Consider the following 16046-nt stretch of genomic DNA (forward strand, 5'->3'; position numbering starts at 1 on the left):
TCATTCTATTTTATAAAATGAGATGTTGCCCTATTACAAAAAAAATGCTGGTCTTCCTTTGTTAAATTATTGTTTGCTTCTGAAACTAAATTACACAGATCTGTTGAGTATCTCATTTTAGTGATGACTGCAGTCATTCTAATACAAAAAAGCAAATATTTTGACGAATAAATTCAATTGAAGATTTCATTTTCTAATAAAGTATATTTTAAAAATAATTATGGCACATATTACTGTACCATTGGGTTTTATAATGTATCTAACAAAAGAAATCTGAGAAAAGATTTGAAAATGATACTAAATAAAAGTGAAACCTGTGTTCTTCTTTTTTCTTTCCTAAGATGGAGTCTTGCTCTGTCACCCAGGCTGGAGTGCAGTGGCGTGATCGTGGCTCACTACAACCTCCACCTCCTGGGTTCAAGCGATTCTTCTGCCTCAGCCTCCTGAGTAGCTGGGACTACAAGTGCCCACCAGCATACCCGGCTAATTTTTAAAAGGGTTCTAACTTATTTGCTGCTGTGACTGAGTCCCATGGAATGTCTTCATTGGATAAACTTAATTGGCGTTTGCTTATTTAAATCATCCATCTTAGGCCGGGCGCGGTGGCTCAAGCCTGTAATCCCAGCACTTTGGGAGGCCGAGACGGGCGGATCACGAGGTCAGGAGTTCGAGACCATCCTGGCTAACACGGTGAAACCCCGTCTCTACTAAAAAATACAAAAAACTAGCCGGGCGAGGTGGCGGGCGCCTGTAGTCCCGGCTACTCGGGAGGCTGAGGCAGGAGAATGGCGTAAAAACCCGGGAGGCAGAGCTTGCAGTGAGCTGAGATCCGGCCACTGCACTCCAGCCTGGGTGACACAGCGAGACTCCGTCTCAAAAAAAAAAAAAAAAAATCATCCATCTTACTGAGTTTCACAGGTAACTCAGGACTCCATTTTCATATAAAAATGGAGAATTCTACCCAAATAAGACAATCTCTAGGTGCTAGTGCCCAGGACAACTGCTCTAGTCCTGGAATTGCAGACTGTGGGGGCCTAGAGGGGCTCTGGGATCATCCCTTAATCTCCGAGTTAAGCAAACAGGCCTGGGAGAGGTGACCTGATTTGCCCAATTCCCAAAGCCTGTCAATGGCAGGGCAGGGCCTTGCACCCAGGGTTCTTGTTACAATATCCACTTCAAACAGCACCCAAAACAGATTTTAGTATTCAGTTCCCAAAGGATGCTGGTAAGCCGGACACTGGGAATGACAGTAGGTGATACCTCATACTGGAAGGCGGCAGGTGTGTGGGAAAGGTGTAACTTGAGCAAGTTGAGCCCTAGTTAAATACAACCAAAAATGGTGTTTGTGTCACAGCTTCTGAACGCCTCTATGAGAACTAGATTATGGAGGAACTAAAGCAGGCCTCGGGTTTTAGCCCTGATGCTTCACACCGGCCTGCTTGGCACTCCAAGATCTGGGCACAACGCGCATTGTATGTGATGCCTCACTGCTTTTTATTATTCTGTGTGGCACAGACCCTCATCGGTTTCAGCTCCTCCGACATCCATTCCTATGACTAGTATTCGGAAACAGTGACAGCAACACTAGGACCCTTAGGATTCAGATTGCAATTAATCTACAAAGTAGCAGTTCCTCTCCTGAGCATCTTCTCACAGCAAATCTGCCAATGCCACCAAAAGTTTTCCTTGTTCTACCACTATGTTACATGCCCGAAGAAAGGAGGTGCTTCAGGTAAGGGCCGGAATACCATGAATAAGAACAGGGCAGGTACAGTGCCTCTGGGAGTGTAGCATTAGGTCAGAAAGTTCCTCTCCCTCCTCTGCAATGACTCAGACTTAGCCAGAAATATTAACATGTGAGGGAGCTTTGCCAGCATCCAGCCGTTCAAGCCCCACCCACCCTTAAGGCTCTCAAACCTCATTGGCGGCTGTGGCCACAGTGTCATTTGATGATCAGGTTGCCATGACAGCCTAGTGTAGCCGGTTTCCAATGAAACCTGCCTACACTTGGCAGTCACACACACAATGAGCAAAATTCTCTGTGCTTCCGAGAAGACAGCCCCTCAGGATTTGAAAGCTTGCATGCCGCTGAGGGCACCTCCCACTCCAGAGTAATGGCTTTCTTCTCCAACTGAAGATTAACTGTAAGACAAAGATAAAGGGAAAAACTGGAACAGTTCCTAGAATAAAATCTTGCAGGAACCTCACTCACTAGCAGACATATTTAAACAGGGGAAGTGAGAGCAAAACAAAGTAGTGCTTCTGGGATGCTGAGAAGCCCGAGAATCCAGGTGAACTTTTCTTTTTCTTTTTTTTGAAACAGAATCTCGCTCTGTCACCCAGGCTGGAGTGCAGCGGCGCAATCTTGGCTCACTGCAACCTCCGCCTCCTGGATTCAAGCGATTCTCCTGTCTCAGCCTCCCGAGTAGCTAGGACTACAGGCACCCGCCACCACGCCCAGCTAGTTTTTTTTTTTTTTTTTTTTTTTTTTGAGACGGAGTCTCGCTCTGCCGCCCAGGCTGGAGCGCAGTGGCCGGATCTCAGCTCACTGCAAGCTCCGCCTCCCGGGTTCACGCCATTCTCCTGCCTCAGCCTCCCGAGTAGCTGGGACCACAGGCGCCCGCCACCGCGCCCGGCTAGTTTTTTGTATTTTTTAGTAGAGACGGGGTTTCACCGTGTTAGCCAGGATGGTCTCGAACTCCTGACCTCGTGATCCGCCCGTCTCGGCCTCCCAAAGTGCTGGGATTACAGGCTTGAGCCACCGCGCCCGGCACCCAGCTAGTTTTTGTATTTTGAGTAGAGACAGGGTTTCACTGTCTCGAGGCTGGTTTCGAACTCCTAACCTCGTGATCTGTCCACCTCAGACTCCCAAAGTGTTGGGATTACAGGCATGAGCCACTGCGCCTGGCCTAAAGTAAACTTTTCAAAAACGTTTCCAAAACATTCTGGGGGTCCTTTTTGTGATTTGGTGAGGCCAGCCCCAATTAGCCAGTGATCACAAACCCCAAACACCTTCAGAGCACTGCTCTGGAAAAGGAGGCGGGCCGCATCCATGCTCCTGTTGCTCCAGTTCTTGATCTATCTGCTTTGAGAGTCTATCCTTTCCAGATGTGCTTTCTCTCTGGCTTCAAACCCAACCAGCTGCTCCATATCCCACTTGGGGCTCCCCCCATTTGCAGCCAGCTGAACTGTCTCTCCGTGGGGATCAGCCAGTAAAAGGTGTGGGTCTCTTGATTCTGCAGGCCAGGAACTAAGCTGCTCAGAACAGACAGTCCTACCCTGAGGCAGTCCCTGGAGGGAGAGCTGGCAAGGGGGTATTGTATGATGCTGAAAAATAGAGCAGCTAATTGCTAAAGACAAAAATAGGTGATTTTAAAAGGCAGCCAGCCATTCGAGGTAGTAATAAGGCAAGCAGGTCTACAGATAAAAGTTCCTCACAAAGCTAGTGCCACAGCCATTCCAATCTTGCCTAAAACAATCAAAAGGTAAAAAGTGACACCCTCTCTTTGCATATTAAGCACGCACATCACAGGCATAACAGACTCTGAGAGACCCGCTGCTTTGCTCAGAAGGAACCCATCAAAGACTAAGACTTCTCCCCAGTGCCCACACGACTGCAAGTGTTATTACATCAAAAGTCTCTAGTAGCAAAGGCAAAATGAACTTTTATTTCTTAAATGCAGCAATTCAACTTAACATTTCTGTGGTATCTACAATGTGCCAAACAGGGCAGAATCTCCTTTTCTTCTCTGATTTTTATCCTGAGTAAAAAGATTCAAAATAACCAAAGCTCAGGAGGTGAACAAGGTCACTCCTTAGGCAGGGAGGAGAAATCTGAGCCAAATGGCGAGTTCCTTTCTAATACTGAGCACTCCATTAGTCTCGTTAAAAACCGCTTTCCTAAGGAGACAACCAGGCAGCACAGGACAAGGATTTGGGGGTGAAATCTCAGCTCCACCTCTCTTTAGTTGTTTAACCCTGGGCAAATAATGTAACCGTTCTGCCCCTCAGTTTCCTCATCTACGAAATGGGGATACTACCACTTACCTTGGCTCTTGTGAGGATGGTAACTCAGGCTCTGGGCTCAGGAGGGATGAAAGACCCCAGAGTTGGCAGACATGCAGCGGCCGCAGTCATTTCCAGAGGGGCACCAGCCTCTGCGCCTCATGACTCCAGCCTCTCCTCGGACCCAGTCTCACGCCTTCACTCTTCCTCCCAGACCCAAAGGAGAGATGGGTCGGACCCAGGCAAGGGGACTGTGACCTTCAGGATGCCAAGACCACCCCCACAGCTCCAAGCAACTGGGTTCCAAGGTCGAGGCACACTCTCGCCCCTTTAGCTTCGCCCTTCCTGAGCTGTTCAGATAAGCTAAGGCACACTTTCACAGTCTGCCCCTCACTTTCAAATGGCCTTCTTCAGCCAAACTAACAAATCCTAAGGCAAATCTATCACAACCTTCCTTCCCTCAACAGCCACACTGGGGTGATTGCAGTGGGTAATGCAGCTTTCACAGGGGCCACAGAAAGATTTTAGATTGAATTTGTGGGCTTCCTCATTGCCTACCACTTCTCCCTGAACCCCAAACTAACGTTATGAGTTCTCCCTTCCTCCCCACACTCGTTTTTTTCCCCAGGAAAATGATCCCAGACCAGGCCCTAAACTAGGAGGTCCTCTTGAGGCCAACATTACCTTAGGAAACTGCTCTGCAGGTCCAACCACCAGCAAAATGGTGGGTCTCTTTTCCGTGGCCTCAGCCCTTCCGTCCTGTTTCCCCAAAAAGCTTGCCATCTGGTCTGTCCGGGCAGGGGCTGGGGTGCCTCTGACTTCATGATCGTCCCCCTCTCTGGAGCCTTGGCACCCAGCCCTGGGGAAAAAGCTAGCTAGGAAATGCCACAGCATCTGCAACATCACAGTCTCCTCCAAACGCCTCCGATGGTGACTGTTCACTTTTGAGGGATGTGACCACAATACCAAGGCTCTCTGGCTACACAGCTGCTGGGAAGACTGGCCTGGGAGTTCTCAGGCTGGAAGCTCTGCATGCAGGGGCGGTTTCCTGCTTTTTCAAATGTGCTAGCACTGCTGTCGTGCCCGGCCTGAGAAGTAGCTCACTGTAAGGGAGCCTTGCCGGGCTGCCGGCAATAAGGAGAAAGCAGCTGGAGCTTCTTCAATAAAAACTCACTTCTGCAGGTGATGGTGAGCAAACGTTTGGCTTTTTTAAAAAACAACAACAAAAAAAAGGAAAACGCGACAGCCAAGCAGACCACTCCCAGAGGCAGCAAGCAACTTCGAGCTCCCAGTTATTCAGCTGTCCTCGCTCATCACCCAAGCCGAGGACCCGAGCATCCAGTCTGCATTCTCACTGCAGCAGAGCCCGGCCAATCACCTCTGCCGACACTACCAAGTTCATTATCCCCACCAGCACCAGCCCTCCAATCACAGGCAGCTGATTGCCTGCATGAAGCCCGGCAATTCTGCAGGGAGGTGCAGACTCAAGCTCCAGATGAGGCTCAGCTTACAGAATCCACTCTGAGCTGGCTCCTTAGCAAAAGTAACTCTGTGTCCTCCACCCGGGTTGCTTCCAGAAGGCATTCACCATCAAGTGCAACACCATCAACAGTCCTTGGCAGCACGTCCTAAGAGCATTCTAGAAACATTTTTCCTTGTTTCAAGATCCAGTTTTCTCCAACAGAGCCCACGCCATATCACAGCAGCTACTTCTGCTGCGTCTACCTCCAGAAGATGAGCTGCCTCGGGGCAGGGACCAAGTCACAGATCTTTCTGCCCCTAGGACTAGGCACAGATTAAGTCTGTAGACTGAACTGTGTAAAAGGTCATAAATAAAAAGGAATTAATCTTTGGTCATTTGTTTCTTAGTTTACTAACAGATAAAGGCACTGGCTACTGTCATCCCTCACTGCGGTGACCCTCTCATAGTGTTCACAACCTTTACTGATTGATTGATTGGTTGATTGATTGAGACGGAGTCTTGCTCTGTCATCCAGGCTGGAGTACAGTGGGTGGCTCTCGGCTCAACGCAACCTCCACCTCCCGGGTTCAAGCGAATTCTCCTGCTTCAGTCTCCCGAGTAGCTGGGATTACAGGCGCCCACCACCATGCCTGCCTAATGTTTGTATTTTTAGTAGAGACAGGGTTTCACCGTGTTGGCCAGGTTGGTCTCAAACTCCTGACCTCAAGTGATCCACCCACCTTTGCCTCCCAAAGTACTGGGATTACAGGCGTGAGCCACCGTGCATGGCCCCACAACCATTATTTTAAAAATACAAACACAAAGCTGGATGTGGTGGCTCACGGTTATAATCCCAACACTTTGGGAGGCCAAGGCAGGCAGATCATCTGAGGTCAGGAGTTCAAGACCAGCCTGGCCAACATGGTGAAACCCCGTCTCTACTAAAAATAGAAAAATTAGCCGGGCATGGTAGCAGGCGCCTGTAATCCCAACTACTTGGGAGGCTGAGGCAGGAGAATCACTTGAACCCAGGAGGCGGAGGTTGCAGTGAGCCAAGATCGCACCATTGCATTCCAGCCTGGGCAACAAGAGTGAAATTCCATTTAAAAAAAAAAACAAAACAAAACATAAAATCAACTTGTTAAAAGACAAAGTATAGAAGAGAGGGGATTGTGTGCTGCTATTTATTCCTAGCTTGTATTTGTGAAGACGGCCTCCGGAAAGACAATCAAATTGAAGAGAGGGTGTGCGGCAGGGAGGGCACTTGGGGCTTTGAGAGACGAAAGGCAGATGAGAGACGTGTTTTCACCATCCTCTTAAATCTTGCGAAACTGAACCATAAGCATGTATGACCCAGACATACACACATACACACGTAAATAAAACAATTATTGAAAAAGAAGGCCGAGCGCAGTGTCTCACACCTGTAATCCCAGTACTTTGGGAGATGGAGGTGGGCCGGCTGCCTGAGCCCAGGAGTCTGAGACCAGCCTGGGCAATGTGGAGAAACCAGCCTCTACAAAAAGTAAAAAAAAATCAGCCAGGCACTGTGGTGCATGCTGTAGTCCCAGCTACTCAGGAGGCTGAGAGGTGGGAGGATCACTTGAGCGTGGGTGGTCGAGGCTGCAGTGAGCCATCACTGTGCCACTGCAGTCCAGCCTGGGTGACAGAGTGAGACCCTGTCTCAAAAAAAAAAAAAAAAAAAAAAGACGATATGGAGAGAAAGCAAGATGGTTGAGATGGGGTCCTAAGGCTTGTTCTGAAAGCTGAAGGAGCCTGTATCTGTTGCCCTCTCACTAGATAAACAGAACTTGTCCAGAAGCAGTTTTGCATGTTGATTAAACGTACAGTCTCTGGAGCCAGACCCCAAATTCCAATCCTGGCCATCACTTATTAGCTGTGTAGTCTTGGCTAAGTTACTTCAGCTCTCTGTGCTTCACTATCCTTATGTGCAAAATGGGGTTAGTACTTCATTGAATGGGTTAAAGACTAAATTAGAGAATATATAAAGCTCTTAGGACAGTACATGGAGCTATTAGCTATTTTATTATTATTATTATCTACAAAATGATTGTGAGTCATCCAACTAGGTCATTTTAATACTAAAGAAGAGCCAGTCCACAGCCAAAAACCCTAAGGAAATAAAAATCCTTTGGCCAGGAGTAGTGGTTCATGTCTGTAATCCCAGCACTTTTGAGAGGCCAAGGCAGGTCTTTTGAGCCCAAAGTTTGAGACCATCATAGCCAACACAATGTGACTCTGTCTCTACAAAAAAATCAAAAATTAGCCGGGCATGGTGGTACGTACCTGTAGTCCCAGCTATGCGGGAGGCTGAGGTGGGAGAATCACCTGAGCCTGGGAAGTGGAGGCTGCAGCCTGGGTGACAGAGTGAGACCCTGTCTCAAAAATAAATCAATCAATCCTTTAATGAATGTGAACCCTGTTTTTAGGCACAGAAAGTCTGGCCAGATGGAAGAGATAGTGATGTTTTGGCCTCCTATCTACAGGCATAAGAGAAATCCCTTATTTAGATTACTGTTTTTTAGTTTAATGCACTTCCTCCTACCACAGAACTGAGTTATGAGTTCAAGGGCTTCCAGCCAAGATGGGACCAAGTCACCTTCCTGCCTATAACTACAAGTGCAGACAAAACATAGAAAACAATCTTTCCCAGCCATTGGACAACAGGCTAAGGACACTGATTTCTGAGAAATGTGTACAAATGAAGCCAGGAGCGCCTCCCATTGCCCCAGCTTCCTGCCTGGAGCTTCCAGTCTAGGTGCAGAGCGGAGAAGCCAGGTGGAACCCAGCAGCCTCCTGATGTTCAAGAGATGGGGCTGGGAGGCTGGGGAGGCCAGGCCAGGGCAGCTGGAGTGTGCAAGACAGAGCACTGGAGAGGAGGGAGCTGCACAGAGGGTGAGCTCCCCCAAGGGTCCCCAGGGAGTCACAGCGCATGGGTGGGAGGAACCTACCTGAGCATGGAAAAGAACCATCCCAAAGGATCACAGGGCTGGGAATAGTCCCGTTCCCGTCAGCCAGAGTGGAAAACCTCAGAATACAGGGAGGTTTAGAAAGAGCGCTCAGAGGATTTTGCCTCTACAATGAGGCAAAGCCAGCCCTCGGCTAAATGCTGTCCTTGTTCCGCCCAACAAAGCAAGCCCTGCAAGGGTCAAACTACTCCAAGATAAAGCTCAAGAATACTCATAGGAATACACTAATAACCAGCACCCAAGAGGGTGAACTCCAGTAAAAAAATGAATAGGAACTACAAAGAAGCAGGAAAAGACCCATAATGAGGACAGAAATCAATAGAGACTGAGCAGAAATGATAGACTTAGGACACAGGGACATTCAAAATGATCATAATTGTACTTCCTATGTACAAGAAAGTAAAGGAAAGATCAAGTATGTCATGTAGAGACTCTGCAGATTAAAAAGCCCCACCTCAAACTACAATGTCTCAGATGAAAAATGATTTTAACAGATCAGACACTGCAGAAGAAAAGATTAATAAACTTGAAGACACAGCGATAGAAACTTCCTAAAATAAAACACAGAGGAAACAAAACAGAGCATTGGTGAGCGATGGGATGACCCAAACAGGTTAACACCCATAGCTGGAGTCCATGGGGAGGGGGCTGAAAACATAATTTAAAGAAATAATGGCCAAATTTTTCTCCACATTTATTGAAAGCCACAGATCTACATATCTAAGGCGCTCAACAAACCCTTAGTACAAGAAACATCAAAAAAACTAACTCTGACACATCACAACTAAATTTCGGAACACCAGTGATAAAGAGGAAATCTTAAAAGCAGACAGAGAAAACAAGACCCATTACGTACAGATAAGAATGACTGGGTTCTAGCTGGGCACGGTGGCTCAAGCCTGTAATCCTAGCACTTTGGGAGGCCGAGACGGGCGGATCACGAGGTCAGGAGATCGAGACCATCCTGGCTAACATGGTGAAACCTCGTCTCTACTAAAAAAATACAAAAACCTAGCTGGGCGAGGTGGCGGGCGCCTGTAGTCCCAGCTACTCGGGAGGCTGAGGCAGGAGAATGGTGTAAACCCGGGAGGCGGAGCTTGCAGTGAGCTGAGATCCGGCCACTGCACTCCAGCCTGGGTGACAGAGCGAGATTCCGTCTCCAAAAAAAAAAAAAAAAAAAAAGAATGGGTTCCAGCCAGGCGCGGTGGCTCATGCCTATAATCCCAGCACTTTGGGAAGTTGAGGTGAGTGGATCAAGAGGTCAGGAGATCGAGACCATCCTGGCCAACATGGTGAAACCCTGTCTCTACTAAAAATACAAAAACTAGCTGGGCGTGGTGGCTCATGCCTGTAGTTCCAGCTACTCAGGAGGCTGAGGCAGGCGAATCACTTGAACCTGGGAGGTGGAGGTTGCAGTGAGCTGAGATCGCACCACTGCCCTACACTCCAGACGGCGACAGAGCGAGACTCCATCTCAAAAAAATAAAAAGATAAATAAAAATAAAATAAAATAATGAAAATAAAAGAATGACCAGGTGCAGTGGCTCACTCCTGTAATCCCAGAACTTTGGGAGGCCGAGGTGGGTGGATCACAAGGTCAGGAGATTGAGACTATCCTGGCTAACATGGTGAAACCACGTCTCTACTAAAAAAAAAAAAAAAAAATTAGCCAGGCATGGTGGCGGGCACCTGTAGTCCCAGTTACTTGGGAGGCTGAGGCAGGAGAATGGCGTGAACCCGGGAGGTGGAGCCTGCAGTGAGATGAAATTGAGCCACTGCACTCCAGCCTGGGCAACAGAGTGAGACTCCGCCTTGGGAGAAAAAAAAAAAAAAAGAATGACTGGGTTCCTGAGTGAAACACAGGTGACTTTTTTGTTTTATTTTGTTTTTTTGAGACTGTGTTTTGTTCTGTCGTCCTAGGTGGAGTGCAATGGCATGATCTCGGCTCACTGTAATCTCTGTCTCTCAGGTTCAAGCGACTCTTCTGCCTCAGCCTTCTGAGGATCTGGGATTACAGGTGTAAGCCACCATACCTGGCTAATTTTTGTATTTTTAGTAGAGATGGAGTTTCACCAGGTTGGCCAGGCTGGTCTCGAACTCCTGACCTCAGGTGATCCACCCACCTCAGCTTCTCAAAGTGCTGGGATTACAGGCGTGAGCCACCACGCCCGGCCCAAAATATAGGTGATGAATTAAAAAAAAGAAAATAGGACGGGCGCGGTGGCTCAAGCCTGTAATCCCAGCACTTTGGGAGGCCGAGACGGGCGGATCACGAGGTCAGGAGATCGAGATCATCCTGGCTAACAAGGTGAAACCCTGTCTCTACTAAAAAAATACAAGAAACTAGCTGGGCGAGGTGGCAGGCGCCTGTAGTCCCAGCTACTCGGGAGGCTGAGGCAGGAGAATGGCGTAAACCCGGGAGGCGGAGCTTGCAGTGAGCTGAGATCCGGCCACTGCACTCCAGCCTGGGCGACAGAGCGAGATTCCATCTCAAAAAAACAAAACAAAACAAAACAAAACAAAAAAAGAAAATAGGCTGGGTGCAGTGGCTCATGCCTGTAATCCTAGCACTTTTGGCAGCCGAGGCAGGTGAATCACAAAGTCAGGAGTTCAAGACCAGCCTGGCCAACATAGTGAAACCCCGTCTCTACTGAAAACACAAAAATTAGCCGGGTGCAGTGGCAGGCACCTGTAATCCCAGCTACACAGGAGGCTGAGGCAGGAGAATCGCTTGAACTCGGGCAGCAGGGGTTGCAGTGAGCCGAGATCGCCCCACTGCACCTCCAGCCTGGGCTATAAAGTGAGACTCTGTCTCAAAAAAAACAATTAAGAATGACTGGGGATGTCCCATCAGAAATTGTCAATCCAGAATTCTATTCCCAGAAAAATATCTTCTAAAAGAAAAGCAAATTAAGAGATTTTTTTCAGACATACAAAAGGTGAAAAAGAATTTATCACCTGCAGGTCAGATTTGCATTTACAAGAGATGTTAAAGAGAGTCTTTCAGGTGCAAGGAAAATGATACTCGATAAAAACTGAGTCTATACAAAGAAATGAATGCCAGAAATGCTAACTTTGTGGATAAATGAAGGACCTTTTTCTTATTATTTAAGCATCTTTTTTTTGAGACGGAGTCTTGCTTTGTCGCCCAGGCTGGAGTGCAGTGGCGTGATCTCGGCTCACTGCAAGCTCCGCCTCCCGGGTTCACGCCATTCTCCTGCCTCAGCCTCCCGAGTAGCTGGGACTACAGGCGCCCACAACCGCGCCCAGCTAATTTTTTTGTATTTTTAGTAGAGACGGGGTTTCACCGTGGTCTCGATCTCCTGACCTTGTGATCCGCCCGCCTCGGCCTCCCAAAGTGCTGGGATTACAGGCATGAGCCACCACGCCCGGCCAAGCATCTTTTTTTTTTGAGATGGAGTTTTGCTCTTGCTGCCCAGGCTAGAATGCAATGGTGCAATCTCAGCTCACTGTAACCTCCGCCTCCTGGGTTCAAGCAATTATCCTGCCCTCCTGCCTCAGACTCCCAAGTAGCTGGGATTACAGGCACCCGCCACCATGCCCAGCTAATTTTTGCATTTTTAGTAGAGATGGGGTTTCACCATGTTGGCCAGGCTGGTCTTGAACTCCTGATCTCAGGTGATCCACCCACCTTGGCCTCCCAAAGTGTTGGGATTACAGGCATGAGCTACTATTTCCAGTCTATTTAAGTATCTTTAAAAGATAAGTGACTATTTAAAGCAAAAATAAAACAATACACTGTGGGATTATATAATATGTGTAACAGTAAAATGCATGAGAAGCATAGCTCAAAGGCTGGGAGGATAGAAATGAAAGTATACTGTTTAAGATTCTAAAACTAGGCCAGGTATGGTGGCTCTCACCTGTAATCCCAGCACTTTGGGAGGCTGAGGCGGAAGGATTGCTTGAAGTCAGAAGTTTGAGACCAGCCTGGGAAACAAAGTAAGATCCTGTCTCTAGAAAATATAGCAAAATTAGCCAAGTGGCCAGGCACAGTGGCTCACACCTGTAATCCCAGGACTTTGGGAGGTTGAGGCAGGCGGATCACCTGAGGTCGGGAGTTTGAGACCAGCCTGACCAACATGGAGAAACCTCGTCTCTACTGAAAATACAAAATTAGCCAGGTGTGGTGGTGCAAGCCTGTAATCCCAGCTACTCAAGAATTGCTTGAACCTGGGAGGTAGAGGTTGCGGTGAGCTGAGATCATGCCATTGCACTCCAGCCTGGGCAACAAGAGCGAAACTCGATCTCAAAAAAAAAAAAAAAAAAAAATTAGCCGAGTATAGTGGCTCACACCTGTAGTCCCAGGTACTCGGGAGGGTAAGGCAGGAGGACTGTTTGAGCCCACAAATTCAAGGTTGCAGTGAGATATGGTCACACCACACACTCTAGCCTGAGCAACAGAATGAGATCTTGTCTAAAAAAACAAACAAACAAAAAAACACCCAACTTGAACACACGGACATTTACAAAATACTCCACCCAATAACAGCAGAATACACATTCTTTTCAAGTGCACTCAGAACATATTCCACCCATAAAACAAGTCTCGATCACTTTCAAAGGATTCAACTCATACAAAGTATGTACTTTGACCACAGTGCAATTAAATTGGAAAAAAATGACAGGTACGCACCTGTAGTTCCTGCTACTAGGGAGGCTGAGGTGGGAGGATTGCTTGAGGCCAGGAGTTCAAGACCAGCCTGGGCAACATAGCAAGCTCCAATCTCTTTAAAAAAAAAAAAAAAAAAGTATTTGGAAAATACCTAAATATTTGGAAATTAAATAACACAACTGTACATGATTCATGTGATATGTCAAAGAAGAAATCAAAAAGGAAATTAGAAAGTATTTTGAATGATGAGAAAGCACAACATATTAAAATTTGTAGGATGCAGCCACAGCAGTACTTAGAAGGAAATACCTATATTAGAAAAGAAAGGTCTCAAATCAGTGACTTCAGCTTCCAACTTAAGATATCAGAAAAGAACAAATTAAACCTAAAGCAAGTAGAAGAAAAAAAAAAATAGGTGTTAGCAATCATGTCTTATTTATCTTAAACTTCCCTAGACCAGCACCTAAGACAGGAATCGATGGAAATGTGTTCACTGCATATCTTGTCTATATGTATTTAAATATATATATTGCATATAGGTAAAGATAGGGTTTTGCTATGTTGCACAGGCTGGTCTTGAACTCCTGGGCTCAAGTGATCCTCCCATCTTGGCCTCCTCACCTTGAATTACAGATGTAATTCACCACCTGTCCCAATTTTTTTTTTTTTTTTTTTTTTTTTGAGATGGAGTTTTGTTCTTGTTGCCCAGGCTGGAGTGCAGTGGTGTGATCTTGGTTCACTACAACCTCTACCTCCTGGCTTCAAGTGATTCTCCTGCCTCAGTCTCCCGAGTAGCTGGGATTACAGGCGCCCGCCACCACACCCAGCTAAGTTTTATATTTTTAGTGGAGATGGGGTTTCCACCATGTTGGCCAGGATGGTCTCGAACTTCTGACCTCAAGTGATCCTCCCACCTTGGCCTCCGAAATGTTGGGATTACAGGTGTGAGCCACTGTGTCCGGCCCAATATATATTTTTTAAAACATTTTTCTTGTGTCTTTGATTTCCTTGTGGGTTAACATAGTACATTTATTTCCTTTCACATCTAGCTTTTTTGGGTAGGATGGATCACCCACATTCAGGGACAGACTGCCAAGTGTAACCTTCTTGTAAAAGTAGCTTACAAACATCAATAGAACCCGGTTAAGAGGAGGTTAATACCTGCAGAAATAACCACTGCTCTAAGAATCTAGACAATAGAGGCTTGATGGTGTCAATGAAAAGAGTCGAATTCTGTAAAATATTTAAAGAGGTTTATTGTAAGCCAGATATAAGTGACCAAGGCCCATGATACAGTCCCAGGAGGTCCTGAGAATACGAGCCCAAGGTGGTTGGGTTATAGCTTGATTTATACATTTAGGGAGACAGAAGTGACAAGAAGACATCAGTCAATACCTGTAAGGTGTACATTGGTTCAGCCCAGTAAGGTGGGACAGCTTGAAGGTGGGGGTTTCCAGATCATAGTTGGACTCAAAAATTTTCTGATTGGCAACTGGGGTTGAAAGGGTTATTATCTAGAGACCTGGAATCAATAAAAAGGAGTGTCAGGCCAGGCGTGGTGGCTCACGCCTGTAATCCCAGGACTTTGGGAGGCCGAGGTGGGCTCCTGTAATCCCAACTATTTGGGAGGCTGAAGCAGGAGACTCGTTTGAACCCAGGAGGTAGAGGTTGCAGTGAACCAAGATGGCGCCACTGCACTCCAGCCTGGGTGACAGAGTGAGACTGTCTCAAAAAAAAAAAAAAAAAAAAAAAAAAATCTGTTTTAATGTTAATGCTGGTTGCTTGTGCCTGAATTGCAGAGAGGAGGGTATAATTAGGCATGTCCCTCCCTTCCCATCATGGCCTGAATTAGTTTTTCGCGTTTACCTGGAATGCCCTTAGCCCACTGAGGTCCATTCAGTTGGTTGGTGGAGCTTAGAATCGGTACTTTTCAGAGAACAGATTCTAATAGAATACACCTCTAGAGGGAAGTAGTGAGTCGAAACATGGGCACTTGACTTATTCCAAATTACCCTGATAAAATGCCCAGAGTACAAAGGCGCCTGGAGTACCACACACAAAGACAATGGGAGAATCCCAAGGGAGTCTTAGAAGAACAATGCAGAAAGCGAAAGCGAGTTCTCACGACTGACCGACTCCACAGCAATCTCCAAGTCTCCTCACCTCCTTGCTTAACTGCCTAGTACTCATCTTAGAAATATTAACACTCAGCCGGGCACAGGGGCTCATGCCTGTAATCCCAGAACTTAGGGAGGCCGAGGCGGGCGGATCACAAGGTCAGGAGATTGAGACCATCCTGGCTAACATGGTGAACCCCCGTCTCTACTAAAAATACAAAAATAAAAAATTAGCCGGGCATGGTGGCCGGCGCCTGTAGTCCCAGCTACTCGGGAGGCTGAGGCAGGAGAATGGCGTGAACCTGGGAGGCAGAGCTTGCAGTGAGCCGAGATTGCGCCGCTGAACTCCAGCCTGGGCAACAGAGCAATACTCCACCTCAAAAAAAAAAAAAGAAGAAGAAAAAGAAAAAAAGAGAAACATTAAAACACTCAGAAGCCATGAGAGGGAAGAGTATTAACACTTTTTAGAAAGTTAACAGATGAAGTGGGATTTTATTTGACAGAAAGTCAGAATGATTAGGCTGACTGATTTGATGAGGACTGGCACAGCCAATATGGTCATATAGAAAGCCTTTTCCATGAATTAAATGAGTCAAATCTGCAGCTCTAAGATTTTGACCAAAACCAGAACCCAAACCAAGACCAACAAACAAAAACTTTTTTTTTTTTTGAGACGGAGTCTCACTCTGTTGCCCAGGCTGGAGTGCAATGGCACGATCTCAGCTCATTGCAACCTCCACCTCCTGGGTTCAAGCGATTCTTCTGCCTCAGCCTCCTGAGTAGCTGGGACTACAGGTGCCTGCCACCATGCCCAGCTAACTTTTGTATTTTTTAGT

At 47.0% G+C, this 16046-nt stretch overlaps 1 protein-coding gene across 10 annotated transcripts in view; it reads right to left on the reverse strand.

The window, feature by feature from the left end:
• Nucleotides 1-16046, reverse strand: part of SLC25A25 (solute carrier family 25 member 25) — a 44948-nt gene that overhangs the window by 13747 nt on the left and 15155 nt on the right. For 2 of the 10 annotated variants that reach the window (XM_065530030.1, XM_065530029.1), the window contains exon 1: nucleotides 4690-5324. The exons of 4 other annotated variants lie outside the window; for them this stretch is intronic. In XM_065530030.1, coding sequence (XP_065386102.1) covers nucleotides 4690-4908 — 219 coding nt within the window. In that variant the 5' untranslated portion in view covers nucleotides 4909-5324. Of the gene's footprint in view, nucleotides 1-1917; nucleotides 2143-4047; nucleotides 4224-4689; nucleotides 5325-16046 lie in introns of those variants that run through there. 4 more of the 10 variants (XM_074016435.1, XM_074016437.1, XM_074016434.1 and 1 more) reach the window with 4 other exon arrangements.

This window comes from Macaca fascicularis, chromosome 15 (genome assembly GCF_037993035.2).
Source record: "Macaca fascicularis isolate 582-1 chromosome 15, T2T-MFA8v1.1".
In the NCBI taxonomy this organism is placed as follows: Eukaryota; Metazoa; Chordata; class Mammalia; order Primates; family Cercopithecidae; genus Macaca; species Macaca fascicularis.